Source organism: Muntiacus reevesi, chromosome 14 (assembly GCF_963930625.1).
Source record: "Muntiacus reevesi chromosome 14, mMunRee1.1, whole genome shotgun sequence".
NCBI classification, from domain to species: Eukaryota; Metazoa; Chordata; class Mammalia; order Artiodactyla; family Cervidae; genus Muntiacus; species Muntiacus reevesi.
The window spans coordinates 9,254,681-9,269,580 of record NC_089262.1 but is presented as its reverse complement, the minus strand read 5'-3'; the positions used below and the strand labels follow the sequence as shown (position 1 = coordinate 9,269,580).

Sequence of the window (14,900 nt, the reverse complement as noted above, 5' to 3'; positions counted from 1 at the left end):
CCTGCACTTCAGTTGGATTTTCAATTCTCACTGCTCTTAAAATGCATCCAGAAGAAATACATTGGGTCTTAGCACTAAACTCACCATTTGTCACTCAATTCAATCATGATAGTATATCTGAGAGTCCCATGGCCTTCTAGAAGTGTTTTAATGAAATAAAAATACTTTATTGAAAATAAATGTTTTGGAATTGAAGACAATTTAATAATTGGAAAAGGGAGGAATGTCAATTTGCTCTAGTTAATTCATAAAATGCTTGCAGACATGCCCTCCTCCCAAAACTACTCAAACTTTTGTGATCACGTGAGAAAACACAGATGAACAACCATGTATAGCTATGCTTCTCCCTTTTATGTATTTATAGGTTTTATTTCTAAATATGCACACACTTAAATATGCTGTGATTTTGATGAGTCAGACTGCAAGTGCCAATCAAGGTGTGTATGAACTGTGTAACTCATCACATCTTGCCAATACACTGAAACAATTATTATGGAACCCTGCAGCTGGAATGACTGTCCTGAAAACCCACAATGAAATCACACCAACTGGGATTCTCAGCCATCCCTAATTTGACAACTCTAGTGAAGATCAGACATTGTGTAGTTGTTAATGACTCTTATAGGAATCTTATACTTACCATTTATGAAGTCTTGATAACTTATATTATTCTTTTCACATCATTTTAAACACAGAGCATGGACATTCTGTCATATCCATCTGTTTCAAAAGTACATTTGTGTTTTTTCAGATTTTAACAGTCCTGTAGGAAATAGTGTTGAATGTGTCAACTGTATTTTGTCATAAGACAGAAAAGCCATTAACAGTCTCAACTGTTACTTGTCAGTAAGGAACTGTGTTTGTGGCTGAGGTTATAATCACTTGTCACATTAGAAGCACTCAATTGTTCAAGTCCTTCAATCAACAGTTACAGGTTTTCAAGTAGCCATTGCCTGGTCTAGTGGATGAATCAAAATTAAAAAGAAAACCGTATTTCTTTGACCTTTATCAGTTTTTATAACACTGTGGTATCCTGACATGTTAATTGAGAGGTTAAAAATTGCTATTTATTCCACATTCTCAGTCTGCATTTTGTAACTAAGCAAGAAGTAGGAAAAAATTACAGTGTCAGAGGACGTTTTGCATACTAAAATTTTCAACTGTATTATTACCCCCTGAATATTAAGATATGTTCCTCTAGAGTTGCTTGACTTTTGTCAAAATTACGTATCTAGCTGCTGCTGCTGCTGCTAAGTCGCTTCAGTCGTGTCCGACTCTGTGCGACCCCATAGACGGCAGCCCACCAGGCTCCCCCGTCCTCGGGATTCTCCAGGCAAGAACGCTGGAGTGGGTTGCCATTCCCTTCTCCAACATATCTAGCTAACAGTGCTAAAATCCAGCAAAACATAGCATTTAATCTTTGCTCAGCATTGATTATGTAAGAAAAGCATGTGAGGATCATCAGAATTGCAGAGCTTCTTCCCAAGAAGCCTACATCAACTCCCCAGCACCAGGAAGACCAGTCCCCAGCTGGGAGAGCTGCAGGACTGTAGGAACACGGACTCTGCTCTTAAGGGTCTCACTCACAACTCATTCCAAGACTGAGCACTGAAGCAGCAGTTTGAAAAGATCCTGGGTCAGAGCTCTTACTGATCTTAGCGTCTCAGAGAGGCAGGAGGCAGCTGAGACTCCCTCTGGGGACAGAGATGCTAGCAGCAGCCTCTTTGGGAAGCTAGTCTGCCTTCCGGACACTGGTGCTAGCAAGTGCCATTTTGGAGTCCTCCTAGTTTATTAGCACCAGGGGCTGACTTGCCCACCAGCCAGTCAGCCTCACTGCTGGTTCTCCCTATGTTGAGAAGCTAGCTGTGCTAGGACCAGTAGCATCCATACAGGGCCTGGCAGCCAACCAGACCACGGTCCAGCCTGCCTACCAGTGTACCCATAGTAGTTACTGCTCCCCCACAAAAGGAGGGCTCACATGGCCCACACGAGGCATCCCCTAGAGCACACAGCTGTGGTGACCACAGGAGAGTATGCTCCTGGGCCTCATAGGATATCTACATAAGGCAGCTCCTCCAAGATCAGGAAATGTAACTTCAGACCTACTTGATACATAGAAATAAAAGCAGAGAGTAAACCAAACGAGCAACAGAGGAATATATTCCAAATAAAGGAACAAGATAAAACCTCAGAAGGAGAACAGAGGGAAGTAGAAACAATCTACCCAATAAAGAGCTGAGGTCATAATCATAAAGATGCTCAGGAGAATGAATGCAGTAACAGGTGTAACAGAGAGTTAGAAAATATAAAGAAGAATCAAACAGAACTGAAGAGTACAATTGTTATTCTTCAATTGCTCAGTTGTTTCTGACTCTTTGTGACTCCATGGACTGCAGCACACCAGGCTTCCCTGTCCTTGACTGTCTCCCAGACTCATGTCCATTGAGTCGATGATGCCATCCAACCATCTCATCCTCTGGCGTCCCCTTCTCCTCCTGCCTTCAGTCTTTCCCAGCATCAGGGTCTTCTCCAGTGAGTTGGCTCTTCACATCAGGTGACCAAAGTATTGGAGCTTCAGCTTCAACATCAATCCTTACAGTGAATATTCAGGACTGATTTCTTTTAAGACTGACGGGTTGGATCTCCTTGAAGTTCAAGGGACTCTCAAGGGTCTTCTCCAACACTGCAGTTTAAAAGCATCAATTGTTCAGTGCGAAGCCTTCTTTGTGGTCCAACTCTCACATCTGTACATGATTCCTGGAAAAACTGTAGCTTTGAGTAATACTTGTATAACTTTGGGTATTTTTGTATAACTGAAATTTTTTTTTTTAATACACTAGGAAGAATGAGTAGTATATTAGATGATACAGAAGAATGGAATGGCAAACTGGAAGACAGTAGTGGAAATCAACCAAGCTAAACAAATAAAATATTTTTAAACGAGTATAGTTTAAGATACCTTTAGGACAACATTAAGCATACTAATATTGGCATTGTAGGGTTCCAGAAGGAAAAGAGAAAGAAAGGGGCAGGGAATTTATTCAAAGTAATAGTATTAATAGCTGAAAACTTCTCCAACCTGGGGAAGAAAACAGACATCCAGGTCCAGGAAGTACAGTGAGTCCCAAACAAGGTAAACCCAAAGAAGTCCTCACCAAGACACAGAGTAATTAAGATGGCAAAAACTAGAGATAAAGACAGAATTTTAAAAGCAGCAAGAGAAGAGGAATTAAGTATGCACAGGGGAACTCCAGTAAGTCTCTCAGCTGATATTGCAGGCCAGAAGAGAGTGGCAAAAATAAGCAAAGGGAACCTAAGTAAACTTAAAAGCTTTTGCACAGCGAAGGAATCCATCAACAAAGTTAAAAACAGCCTACTGAATGGGAAAAAAATACTCACAAATGATATAACCAGCAAGAGGTTAATATCCAAGATGCATATATATACATAAAATATTATATATATATATATATATATATATATATATCATACAATTCAATAAACAACCCAATTAAAATTAGGCAGAAGAGTGAAAAGGCATTTTTCTCCCCAAAGAAGACTTACAGATGGCCAACAGGCACATGAAAAGGTGTTCAACATCACTCACTAGTCATCAGGGAGATGCAAATCAAAACCACAATGAGACATCACCTCACAGCTGTCAGAATGGCTATTAAAAAAGACAAAAGTAGTAAGTGTTGGCAAAGATGTGAAGAAAAGGGGACTCTTGTACACTGTTGGTGGGGATATAAATTGGTACAGCCACTATAGAAAACAGTATGAAGGGTCCTCACAAAATTAAAAATTGAACCACCATATGATCCAGCAGTTCCAGTTCTGTATAGTTTTCTAAAGAAAAAAGAAAGACACTGATTGGAAAAAGTATATGAACTTCAGTGTTCATTGCAGCTTTACTTACTACAATTTTCTTCTCCAGGGGATCTTCCCAACCCAGGGCTTGAACCCGGGTCTCCCACATTACAGGCAGACGCTTTACCATCTGAGTCCCCAGGGAAGCACATTTATTGTAATATATATATACATATTGTATATACACATGTAGTAAACATATTATTTACTACAATATGTATGTGTATATATACACACATACATATACACAAGAGAATATTACTTGGCCATAAAAAAGAATAAAATATTGTCATTTTCAACAGGACCTAGAGGCTATTATACTAAGTGAAATAAGTTAGAGAAATACAAATACAATATGGTTTCACTTGTATGTGAAATCTGAAAAACAAAACAGAAGAACAAACGTAACCAAATAGGAACAGACTCACAGATGCAGAGAACAAACAGGCTGCTGTCAGAGGAGGAAGGGATGGGGCGATGAGTGAAATGGGTGAGGGAGATTAGAAGATATGAAATTCCGGTGGCAAAATAAATGAACCGTAGGGAGGAAATACACAGCAGGGGGAATATAGTCAATAATATTGTAATATTTACAATAAATATTGTAATTTGTGTAGTGCCAGATGGTAAATACAATTACCATAGTGGTTATTTTGCAATGCATACGGCTATCAGACCACCAGCAACTAACAGAGTATTGTAGGTCAATAATAATTCAATTTTTTTTAAAAAGAATAAAGTATACCTGTATCTATATCCATGAAAAGATCTACAATTCTGTCAAAAGAATTCAATATATTTAGAGCATGTTACTAGTGTAAATGTGAAATGATTTAGCCACTGTCCATTTTAGGTAAAGAAAATATGTATTTTGCTTAAATATTGCTCATCTCATAGAGAAAAAACTTTGAAATTACAAGAGTGCTATATGTTTTCTTTTAAAAGTACACAATATTAGCTAAGACATTTTCAAACACAGCCAAAGTTGAATTCGAATTCAGCAATAATAATAGGAAGAGTGACTGTTCCAGTTTCCAGTAAGTAAATGGATGAAGGAACTTAAATGAAGTTGTTCTACATTGCATACTTGAAGACCCAGGAAAATAGCAGACATTTAATTGATCACGTATTAAGGTCCCATCATTTCATTACAAAATACAAGTCCTTGCTTCCAGGTAGCACTAGTGGTAAAGAACCTGCCTGCCAATCCAGGTAGACATTAGAGATGTGGGTTCCATCCCAGGGTCAGGAAGATCCCCTGGAAGAGGGCACGGCAACCCACTCCAGTATTCTTGCCTGGAGAAGGTAGGCAGCCTATAGTCCATAGGGGTGCAAAGAGCTGGACACCACTGAACTGACTTAGCATGCACACATCCATTTACCCTGGCTCTCAAGTCCAAGCTCAACTCGATCCCGTCTCACCATCTGCTCACCTTCCATTTTAAAGACTATTTTATGTTAAAAGCAGTTTTGATCTCAATTCATATGTTCTCTTTGGGGAATCTTCAGGGGTCAGCTTCAGGGGTGGATTTCACATTGGCGTCCTCATGTGTGATTACAACCTGCCCAACTCCAGGAGTCCCTGCATAAACCAAGGGTCAGCCAGCTATGATCCAAATCCCACTGTCCACCCTTTCTTGTAAATAGCACTTGATTGGAACACAGCCACTTCCATTCGTTTGTGTATCATTTATGTCTCATGTTTATTACTCTTCTTGTCCCGCAATGGCAACCGAGATCATATGGCCCACAATTCAAAGGATATTTGTTGGCTGACCCTTTATAGCAAAATTGTGCCAGCCCTTGAGATCAGACACAATGCCATGTCAGCCACTCAGGTCATGAGGCTGGTTGTGTACTCAGCCCGTTGGAGCAAAGAATCCACAGGTAGTTAGCAGGCCCTCGCCACTCATCAAAGTGATTTCCAAGAATCGGATCGAATTGAATCAACACAGATGTCTTGACCTAGAGTCTGATCTGAGATGCAGGTTGGCACCGAACCAATATTTAGCGATAGATTCATAAGGATTTCAAAGCCATGACTCGAAAAAAAATGGTAAGAACCGCTAGTCCAGAGGTTTACGTGATCTTAGTTTCTCACTGTGGTCTGGAGGACAGAACGGGAATTGTGTGAAGGGCTTTGTTTATAGCCTTTTATCCGTGCTCGCTCCTCCACACAAACGCAGGAGAGCCGGTGTGCCAGTGTGTGCAGAGGTCATCTCCATGCCAACCGCCGGTGCTTGATTCCTCAGCAAACGGAAGCAGTTCCCTGAACCCCTCAGGCAGGAGAGCAAATGCTATACAAGCTCTTATGCTTCAGCTGAGAAAATGAGTATCTTTTTTTTCTCCTTACTCCTTGCTTGCGCTCAGTCATGTCCAACTCTTTGCAACCCTTCCACTGCCTGCCAGGCTGCTCTGTCCATGGGATTTCCCAGGCAAGAATCCTGGAGTGGGTTATCACTTCCTCCCTCAGGGGATCTTCCTAACCCAAGGATCAAACCCAAGTCTCATGTGTCTCCTGCATTGTATGCGGATTCTTTACCCACTGAGCCATCTACACAGGTTAGACAACACAGCTATTAAAACCTCTTAATCTTGCCTTTCCTGGTCAAGGTTCTTTCTGTTCCATTTCCTAGTCCAGCGCTGAACCTGCATTCTGACTCAATGCACTGCTGTTGGGTTGGCATTGTCAAAATTCTTTGCCAAATTGCAAGGCCTTCCTCCCCCCACCCTGACCCTGCCCCCTGCCATGGGTGTCGGGGGGAGAATGAGGTTGGACACCGGTGACATGCGTCCTTTGCACTGTCCAGACTGGAGAAAGAAGAGCCAGAAAATCCACGAGGCTTTCATTCTCTGTATTCTTGCCGTTTCCTGCCAAGTCATTTGAAGCCCAGCTGTCCTGCTCACCGCTTCTGTGTCCTGTCTTTTCTTTATCAGACACTCTCCAAAGGTGGTCAAGGCGGCATCTCAGGTCCTCAACAGCATGTGGCAGTACCGAGATCTGAGGAGTCTCTACAAAAAGGTAAGGTTGGCTTTATCTGCTTGGCTCGTAAGTTGCACACAGACCCTGAGCCTAAAGACAATATTTGGTCATAACAAGATGTGTCACAGATACGAAGGAACCTTGTCTGAGAGTTTGAGTAATTGAAACACAAGTGAAACAAGAGAATCAGTGAAGAAGCAAAAAAAAAAAGAAGGTTGCTAAGTGTCCCCTGAATATATGCTAAGATCTGTAAACTTTCTGGATTGGACAGACCTATAGCCATAGAGTCTTACCTTCAAGAAAATAAGCTTGTTTCTGAGCTCCTATATTGTATAAGAGACTAAAAGCAATGAACTGAGGGATTTTGCACACACCCTCACACACAAAAGCGTCAACAAGTGCCAATAAATAACTGAAGTCATTGTGGAGAGGAGACAGAAAGAAAAACGGTAAAAGGCAGTTCAGGAGGCTGAGAAGCCTTGCAACCAAGGAACACTGAACAGAGACCCACATTCCGCATCCAAGACGCTGACCGGTTCACATGCAAGGTGAAGGGCTGATAATCCCAATGATGGCCGTAGATCGTAGGAAGAGGCTGGGCGTTTGCTCAGGAGACTCCCCGGAGGCAGGCAGAAATTTATATCATACATTTCAAAGGAGACTTCCTCCCCAAAATAGTTTAGAAACATAACCTTAAGCAAAAAGGTCACATCTAGAAATTTTGATTATATGATTCTCTCCCAAATGTTCGTCAACAAAGGGTGCACCACTTTGCTTTTCTGGTTAGGAGGCGAGTTCTTTAACAGTGTCCCCGAGAAGTTACTGTTTTGTTGTTACCAAACAGCATATATGAGTTGTTTCAATGATCAGGGCTCTCAGGATAGATTCGAGTTAACACATGGGGCAGAGAACATCATTGATAGATAGGGAGGGAGAACGGCATAGACATTGGTCTCCATAGGGATTCAGAAAGCGTCAACAGGGCTTCATCATCTTCCCAGAGCCCCTCCTTGCCTCCCCTCAGCCTGCGTGGAGGAGGGGGAAGCCAAGAATCACTGCCACGTTGGTCCCCAGCATCTCAGTCTTCGGATGGGAGGTGGGGCCACAGCTGAGGCTCAAAAGGTGAAAGGGGGTGAGATCCATCTTGCCAGAGGGAAAATCAGTCTTTTTCTAAGCCTGTGGGATAAAGTTAAATATTTAATGACTGACTTTACTAAGTTAGAGTCTATTTCTAGATTTCTCCAAGATCTTCCTATTCCCCATAAGCTCATTGCTTTGTACTTCAGTTTAAAGTTTAGCTCATCAACTAATAAAAATAAATGAGAAAAAAATAATAAAGTTTAGCTCATATATTTCAGAAATCTCTTTCAAGATTTTTCTGTTCCTTAAGAGGAAGTATGTTTAGGCTGAAATATTGCAGAAGTGTTCTTGATTAATGATATCCTTTCCTAAATATCTTGCTATTTGGCTAAAGTGTTTTGAGTTCCATTCTGTCTGTTTTGTTTGAAATGCACATCCCTCGGTTCCTTCCGGGACTCTTTCAGAAGCCAAATGAATTCCCTCCAGGGACAGGATCCTTTGGCTAAACAGGCCGCCAGACACAGAGAACACACTATAAGTTAGAAAAGAGCTGGTCGTTCTGAATCAGTGGTTCCAGAAGTTCAATGAAATATTACTGCCTCAAATAAACTCCACTTTCACTGAATTCCAGCCATTTCTTTGCTGAAATACACCTTCTCATACTTCTGTGCATTGAAGGGAAACGACTTTCAGAGACTTCACGTTATTTGTTGAATCGTAGTATGAGTTTTCCATTTTAGTTTTTTCTGTGTTGGTAGTAGGGTTCGGAAAGTGTAATTGTCTTTCACTTGCCATGAGGGGAAAAAAAAAGAGTATGTTGTCAGAAATTTAATGGAGCTAAAACTCAAGAGCTAAAGAGGGTTTAAAATGTGTCTTAATGTGAGGAGACTCAAGAAAGACAGGCTGGAGAAGCTGAAGGTGATGTTTTCAATTGACCCATGGTTTTAAAATATTGAGAAAATGCTGTTGTTCTTAACGATTTCCAAATTGTGCAGCTGCGAAATGAAATGAGGACTGTGTGCTCAGTACAAGTGTTACAATGGCAAAGCTCAAAATTCACACAAGCTTTTCTTTTTGAAAGGTCCTGTGGTGAGAAAATCCAAATTCATTTGTCCTTATGAATTGTTTTTAATCAGTGAGGCAATAGATTTCTATTTTGTTCTTCACTGACAGTTGAGAGATCATTTTCTAAAGGTCTGATCCATATCTATAATTATTCGTGCTTCTAATCTGTTTATTAAATACCTATTATAGGCTTAGGAAAAGAAGAGTTCCAAAGAAAACGTGACATGTAGAGCAGCTATTGTGGATGAAAGTGATTGGCAACTGCATTAGGTTCAGAGTTATGTATTATGGATTTACTGGATAAATTAAGAGCAAGAAGATTACAGAGCAAAATCTTGAAGAATCTGTAGAGTTTGCATGAATTAGGAGATAAGAGGAAAAGAACGTTATGGGCAAGAGGAAAAAACGTGAGTAGATAGATGAAAATTGAAATAACAATGGCATATCTATGGAACGGAATTAAAGGTCCACCTGTCATTGGCTCATTTCCTCCTTAGGACCCAAGCACAGAGGCCGGAACCACATTTCATTAGCTCAACTACTTTATTTCACTTAGAGCTCCATTTAATAAATCAGAATATTCTTTTGGCTGGGTGTGTTGACCACATTATGTTGGAACCCAGACACATTGTGAGCCAAAACGGATTTGCATCATCCAGACCTTCAGCTTCAGTGAGGCCTGGACTTCTGACTTTTCTCCCCTAAGGGAAAAGAAACAGAAGAATGTTATCACACAAAGGCTAAATAATGCATCACCTTAAAAAAAAATCCTTTAGATTGGATAACCACAAAGAGAAGTTTCAAGTATCTTTATCATCTGTATTTGTGCAGAGGATGTTTTCTAAAGGGAAAGAAGGTGAGCCCTGGAGCAGACTTGATAGAGGGCTGAGAGAAAAGCAGGCGATCAAAAGTTCTTGACTTTTTGAACACTGGTACTTAGAAAATTGAGGTCAGTGACTGACAACGTGATTATGTTTGGCTGTGGTAGGGTTTGTTGGGACGACTGGTTTTGAGAGAAAGGATATAAATTTGGGGGGGATGGGGACATAGAATTATAAAATTGCAGAAAGCATTTCTTATAAACCCTTATATAATACCTTAATCTTATGCACATCTCAAAAAAAAAAAAATACATAGTTGTACTGTTTGGGATACAAGCTAAGTTACTCTTAACAGGAAGACTCAAAACTTCAGAAACGCAAGCTAAACAAGTTCCCTTTCTGTCATGGGCCTGTACCTGGTTAGGCAGGTGGCCCAGGGTCAGCGGTGGCCCTGGGACCTGTCTTGTGATCCTGTATCATCCTTGCGTGTGTGTACCAAGCTCCCTCACTGAGCTCTTCCCCTCTCACTGCAGCCCGTAGGAAAAGTGAGGGCAAGTGATGATCTCTGAAGCACGTGATGCAGAAGGGACCAACCTTCTGCTTCCCTGCCGTGATCAAGAGCTCAATCATGTGGCTGCAGCCATGCACCCGGCTGTGAGGGAGGGCAGGAAAAGTGAGCCACCAAGAGCCCTGCTAAAGCTTGGTGGCAGGAGGAGGGAGTTATTTCACCAAAAGAAAGAAGGTGTTATATCAGCTCCAGGAGTCATTTGCTTTTGTTCAAATGTCGGGTTGGCCAAAAAGTTCATTCTGATTTTTCCGTAACGTTGTGTAGAAAACCCAAACAAACTTTCTGGCTAACATTGTATCTGAACTCTCCACTGCAAATCACTCCCTAAGGAGGCATATTATTCCATTTTTGGGTGGCTATGATTTTTCAGAACTCTTACATGAAGGAAAAATCTCCGTATGTCTGTTATCTGTCCTCCAACGCTGTACTGAAAAGTCTACTTTCTCTTCTCTAGGATAGCCTTCCTATTTTTGAAGCCAGCCATCATGTCTCCACAAGGTCATCCCTCTTCAGCTGTAGGGATAGCAACATTTATTATTATCATTACAGCTGTTGACAAAAAAAAAAAAGCAAAATCTAAGAATCGAAAGTTACATTTTTATCACTGTGCAAAACTTAGAACTTAAGCCCAGCACAGCATCAGGGCATCCCCCGTTGTCAAGTCGAGAGAGAGACAGTTTTTCCGGTGTTCAGCTTATAACACTTAGGCTCATTATTTTGCTCTAAGAATTGCAAAGAACTCCAGAAAGAACAGCATCTACTCAGTCACTCTATGAGCAAAGTCCTTTGTTCATAAATGCAAGGATCAGATCAGAGACATCTCAGATATCAGAATCAAACTCTGCTGATGGTCACCCAGGTTAGAAACCAGACTCATTCTCCCCAACAAATAGTCATGGCCCCATGTTTCTGTAGTTGTGCTCCTGTGGGGTCCCTCACTCTCCTACCCCTCCCCAGCACCCCTTGACCCTCCCACGCTTCCCCTCCCCATCCCCCCCACCCCCCCACCCCCCCCCCCGCCGAAACCCTCCCACCCTTACCCCTTGGGATCTTGCACGGTGAGCTTCTGTCTCAAAGAATGCCAAACCACGTGTGCTTGAAAACTTGAAGCCAAACGAGGTAGTGTTTCTGTGGATAGAGATATTGTATTCACTGTTGCCGTCTGGATGAGAGAAACGAAGCATAAAGCTAATCTTTAAATGTCCTTCCTTTTATTGTCGGGAAGACAGACTCTCAGGCCGCAGGTACCATTCAGCCAGTGAATAATGGGCTTTGATGGGAGTGAAGTCATGCCCTTCACGGCCTGAGTCACTCAGGCCTCTCTTTTCCTACTGCTGTGGGATTCATTTCATTGGTCCTGCCACTGTTGCACTCACAAAACGAGAAATCAATAAGTAATTATGGATAGGGAAGGGATGCCTGCAGATTTCCTCAAATGACCAAACCACAGCGGGTGGGCGAGTGTCTTTCACTGCTTCCAGGAAACTGGCCTCTATACCTCGAAGAGTCAGTGGTTCCTGATCCCTGTAAACTGAAGTCACAGTTCACAGTTCACATCCCTCATCACCCTCACTTGCTGGACATTTAAAAATCAATACTGGATTGCAGCAAGAACAAGAAAGATATTTTGAAATATTGTCCAGGAAAACACCCAAGATGATCAAAATTCAAAATTTTGATCTCAAAGCTTTGCAGCAAGAGGAGCAAGAAATACTTTTATACTTGCTGTAGCATCTTGCCATTCTGAGAATGAATAGATGTTTTTCCTTGGCGAGTATTTAAGATGGTGATGGAAAAGTAGTAAATCCTCTATAGAAATAAATGATTGGATGTAGAGCTGTCATTCTATCAAGGAAATTGCTCACCAGGAATTTATTCATCTTTCTACTGTACTGGAAAATTCTTCACCAAGAAATGACTGGAAGCACATGAAAACTTTTGATCAGAATCTTTTTTCTTGCATTTTTAATTAATTAATTTTTTAAATTAATTTTTTTATTGAAGCATAATTGCTTTACAGAATTTTGATGCTTTCTCTCAAACCTCAACATGAGTCAGCCATAGATATACATGTATCACCTCCCTTTTGAACCTCCCTCCCATCTCTCTCCCCATCCCACCCCTCTAGGTTGATATCAAGCCCCTGTTTGAGTTTCCTGAGCCATACAGCAGATTTCCGTTGACTATCTATTTTACATATGGTAGTGTAATTTTCCATAATTGGAGGAAAATTACTTTACAATGTTGTGTTGGTTCCTGCCTTACAACAACAAGAATCAGCCATAATTATGGTCAGACTCTTAAATAATCTGAATGCTGTGTCCTCCAGATTTACAACTGTAGCTCGAGTTCTTTTCTAAATCACTGCACATCAAGCTCGGGTAGGAAACCCAGAGGCTGAGGTTAAACTCAGTGGTGATGCTGTCTCCTCCATAAATCTGGGCGTTTGCCTGTTGATTTTTGTATCGACAAATAAGGCCCTCCTTCATGAGGTCCGCTGACCTCTCAGAGACCATTCTCAGACACTCATCATATGATATCTGTCCAAAAACAAAGGCACAAATGGGAAGAGAAGCAAAAATCAATTGTGCAGAAGTGGAAATCGATGCACATGGCAGCTGCTAAACAAGAAGTGACTGAGTTAGCGCTGCTGTGGGGCTGGACCTCCCAGCTGGGGAAATTCTGCCCGAGCAGCGTCCAAGTCCAGTGTTTCCTTTCTGCCTCTGCTCTCCCAGGCGGCTTTACCGTAGCATTTTAAATCAGAACTTCCAAAAGTACCCCAGAGACAAAAGCGGGGAAAAAGGATTGAATTGGGAGCTAGAAAACTCACTAAACTTTTCTTTTTTTGGCACTGTAGTTGATTTTCAGTGTTGTGTTAGTTTCAGGGGCACAGCAGTGATTCAGTTACACGTACATATGCTGTTGTTTGGTCTCCAAGTCGTGTCCAACTCTTTTGCGACCCCCATGGACTGTAGCACCACCAAGACAGGCTCCTCGGTCCATGGGTTTCTCCAGGCAAGAATCCTGGGGTGGGTGGCCATGCCCTCCTCCAGGGGATCTTCCCAACGCAAAGACTGAACCCACGGCTCCTGCAGCTCCTTCACTGCAGGTAGATTCTTTACCACTCAGATGGTAAAGGATCCGCCTGCAATGTGGGAGACCTGGGTTTGATCCCTGGGTCAGGAAGATCCCCTAGAGAAAGGAATGGCAGCCTACTCCAGTATTTTGAGGGCTTCCCTGGTGGCTCAGATGGTTTAAAAAAAAAATAAATCTGCCTGCAATGCAGAATTCCATGGACAGAGGAGCCTGGTGAGCTACAATCTGTGGGACTGCAAATAGTTGGACACGAGTGAGCGACTTTCACTTTCATATTCTCATTTAGATTCTTTTCCATTATAGGCTATTATAAGACACTGAACACCGTTCCCTGTGTTATACAATAGGACCTTACTTTGCTATTTATCTATTTTTCTATTTAACAGTGTGTATCCATTAATTTCAAACTTCTAATTTATTCCCCCCATTTGTTCTTTGGTAGCCATAAATTTGTTTTCTATGTCTGTGAGTCTATTTCTGCTTTGTAAATAAGTTCATTTGTATCATTCTTTAAGATTCCATCTGTAAGTGATACCATATTTGTCTTCCTCTGTCTAACTGACTTCACTTAGTATGAGATTCTCTGTGTCCATCCATATTGCTGCAAATGGCATTATTTCCTTCTTTTTAGGGCTGGTCTATATATTCCCTGTGGGTTTCTCAGGTCACTCAGCAGTAAAGAATCCACCTACCAGCGCAGGAGTTTCCTGTTTGATCTCTGGGTCGGGACGATCCCCTGGAGAAGTAAATGGCAACCCAATCCAGTATTTTTGCCTGGGAAATCCCATGGACAGAGGAGCCTGGCAGGCTACAGTACCTGGGGTCACAAAGAGTCAGAAAAGACTTAATGACTAAACAACAACAAATATTCTTTGTACATATGCACCACATGTTTTTTTATCCATGCATCAGTTGATGGACACAGGTTTCTTCCATTTCTTGGCTACTGTGAATAGTGACACTATAGGGAACATGTCCCTTTTTGAATTAGGGAAAAAGCTAAGTTTAATGTAAATCTAGCACCATTCTTGTTACTTTGGGCAATACACTCAAGGTCACCCTTCCTTATCCCGGTAGATGGGATGAGCTGCGTCTAACAGCACTTGCATTTGCTTGGGGAGAAAGGACGTGATCAGTTTCTTGTCTCTTCCTCCCTCACCTGCTCCCCGTCTCATAAGCTGTTCCTTCCTGTGTCCCAGGGCCGTGCACCCCCACCCTCCTCCCAGGCTCTGCCAGGAAAGGGGGATCAGCAGAGAGGAGAGAGACCCTGGCCCACACAGTTGTTCCCTGGCCTTGGTACACCCAGCCTACAACAGATGCCCGCGTGCTGGCTCCTTCTCTCGTGAGGACAGTGATGTGGTTTGCTCATGCGTGCATGCTTAGTGTTTCAGTCCTGTCCAACTTTTGCAACCCTATG

At 42.0% G+C, this 14,900-nt stretch overlaps 1 protein-coding gene across 2 annotated transcripts in view; it reads left to right on the top strand.

Moving 5' to 3' along the window:
- CTNND2 (catenin delta 2) overlaps positions 1-14,900 on the top strand; it is a 1,077,052-nt gene that overhangs the window by 1,029,002 nt on the left and 33,150 nt on the right. For both annotated transcript variants that reach the window (XM_065905365.1, XM_065905368.1), the window contains one exon: positions 6,808-6,892. In XM_065905365.1, coding sequence (XP_065761437.1) covers positions 6,808-6,892 — 85 coding nt within the window. The remainder of the gene's footprint in view (positions 1-6,807; positions 6,893-14,900) is intronic.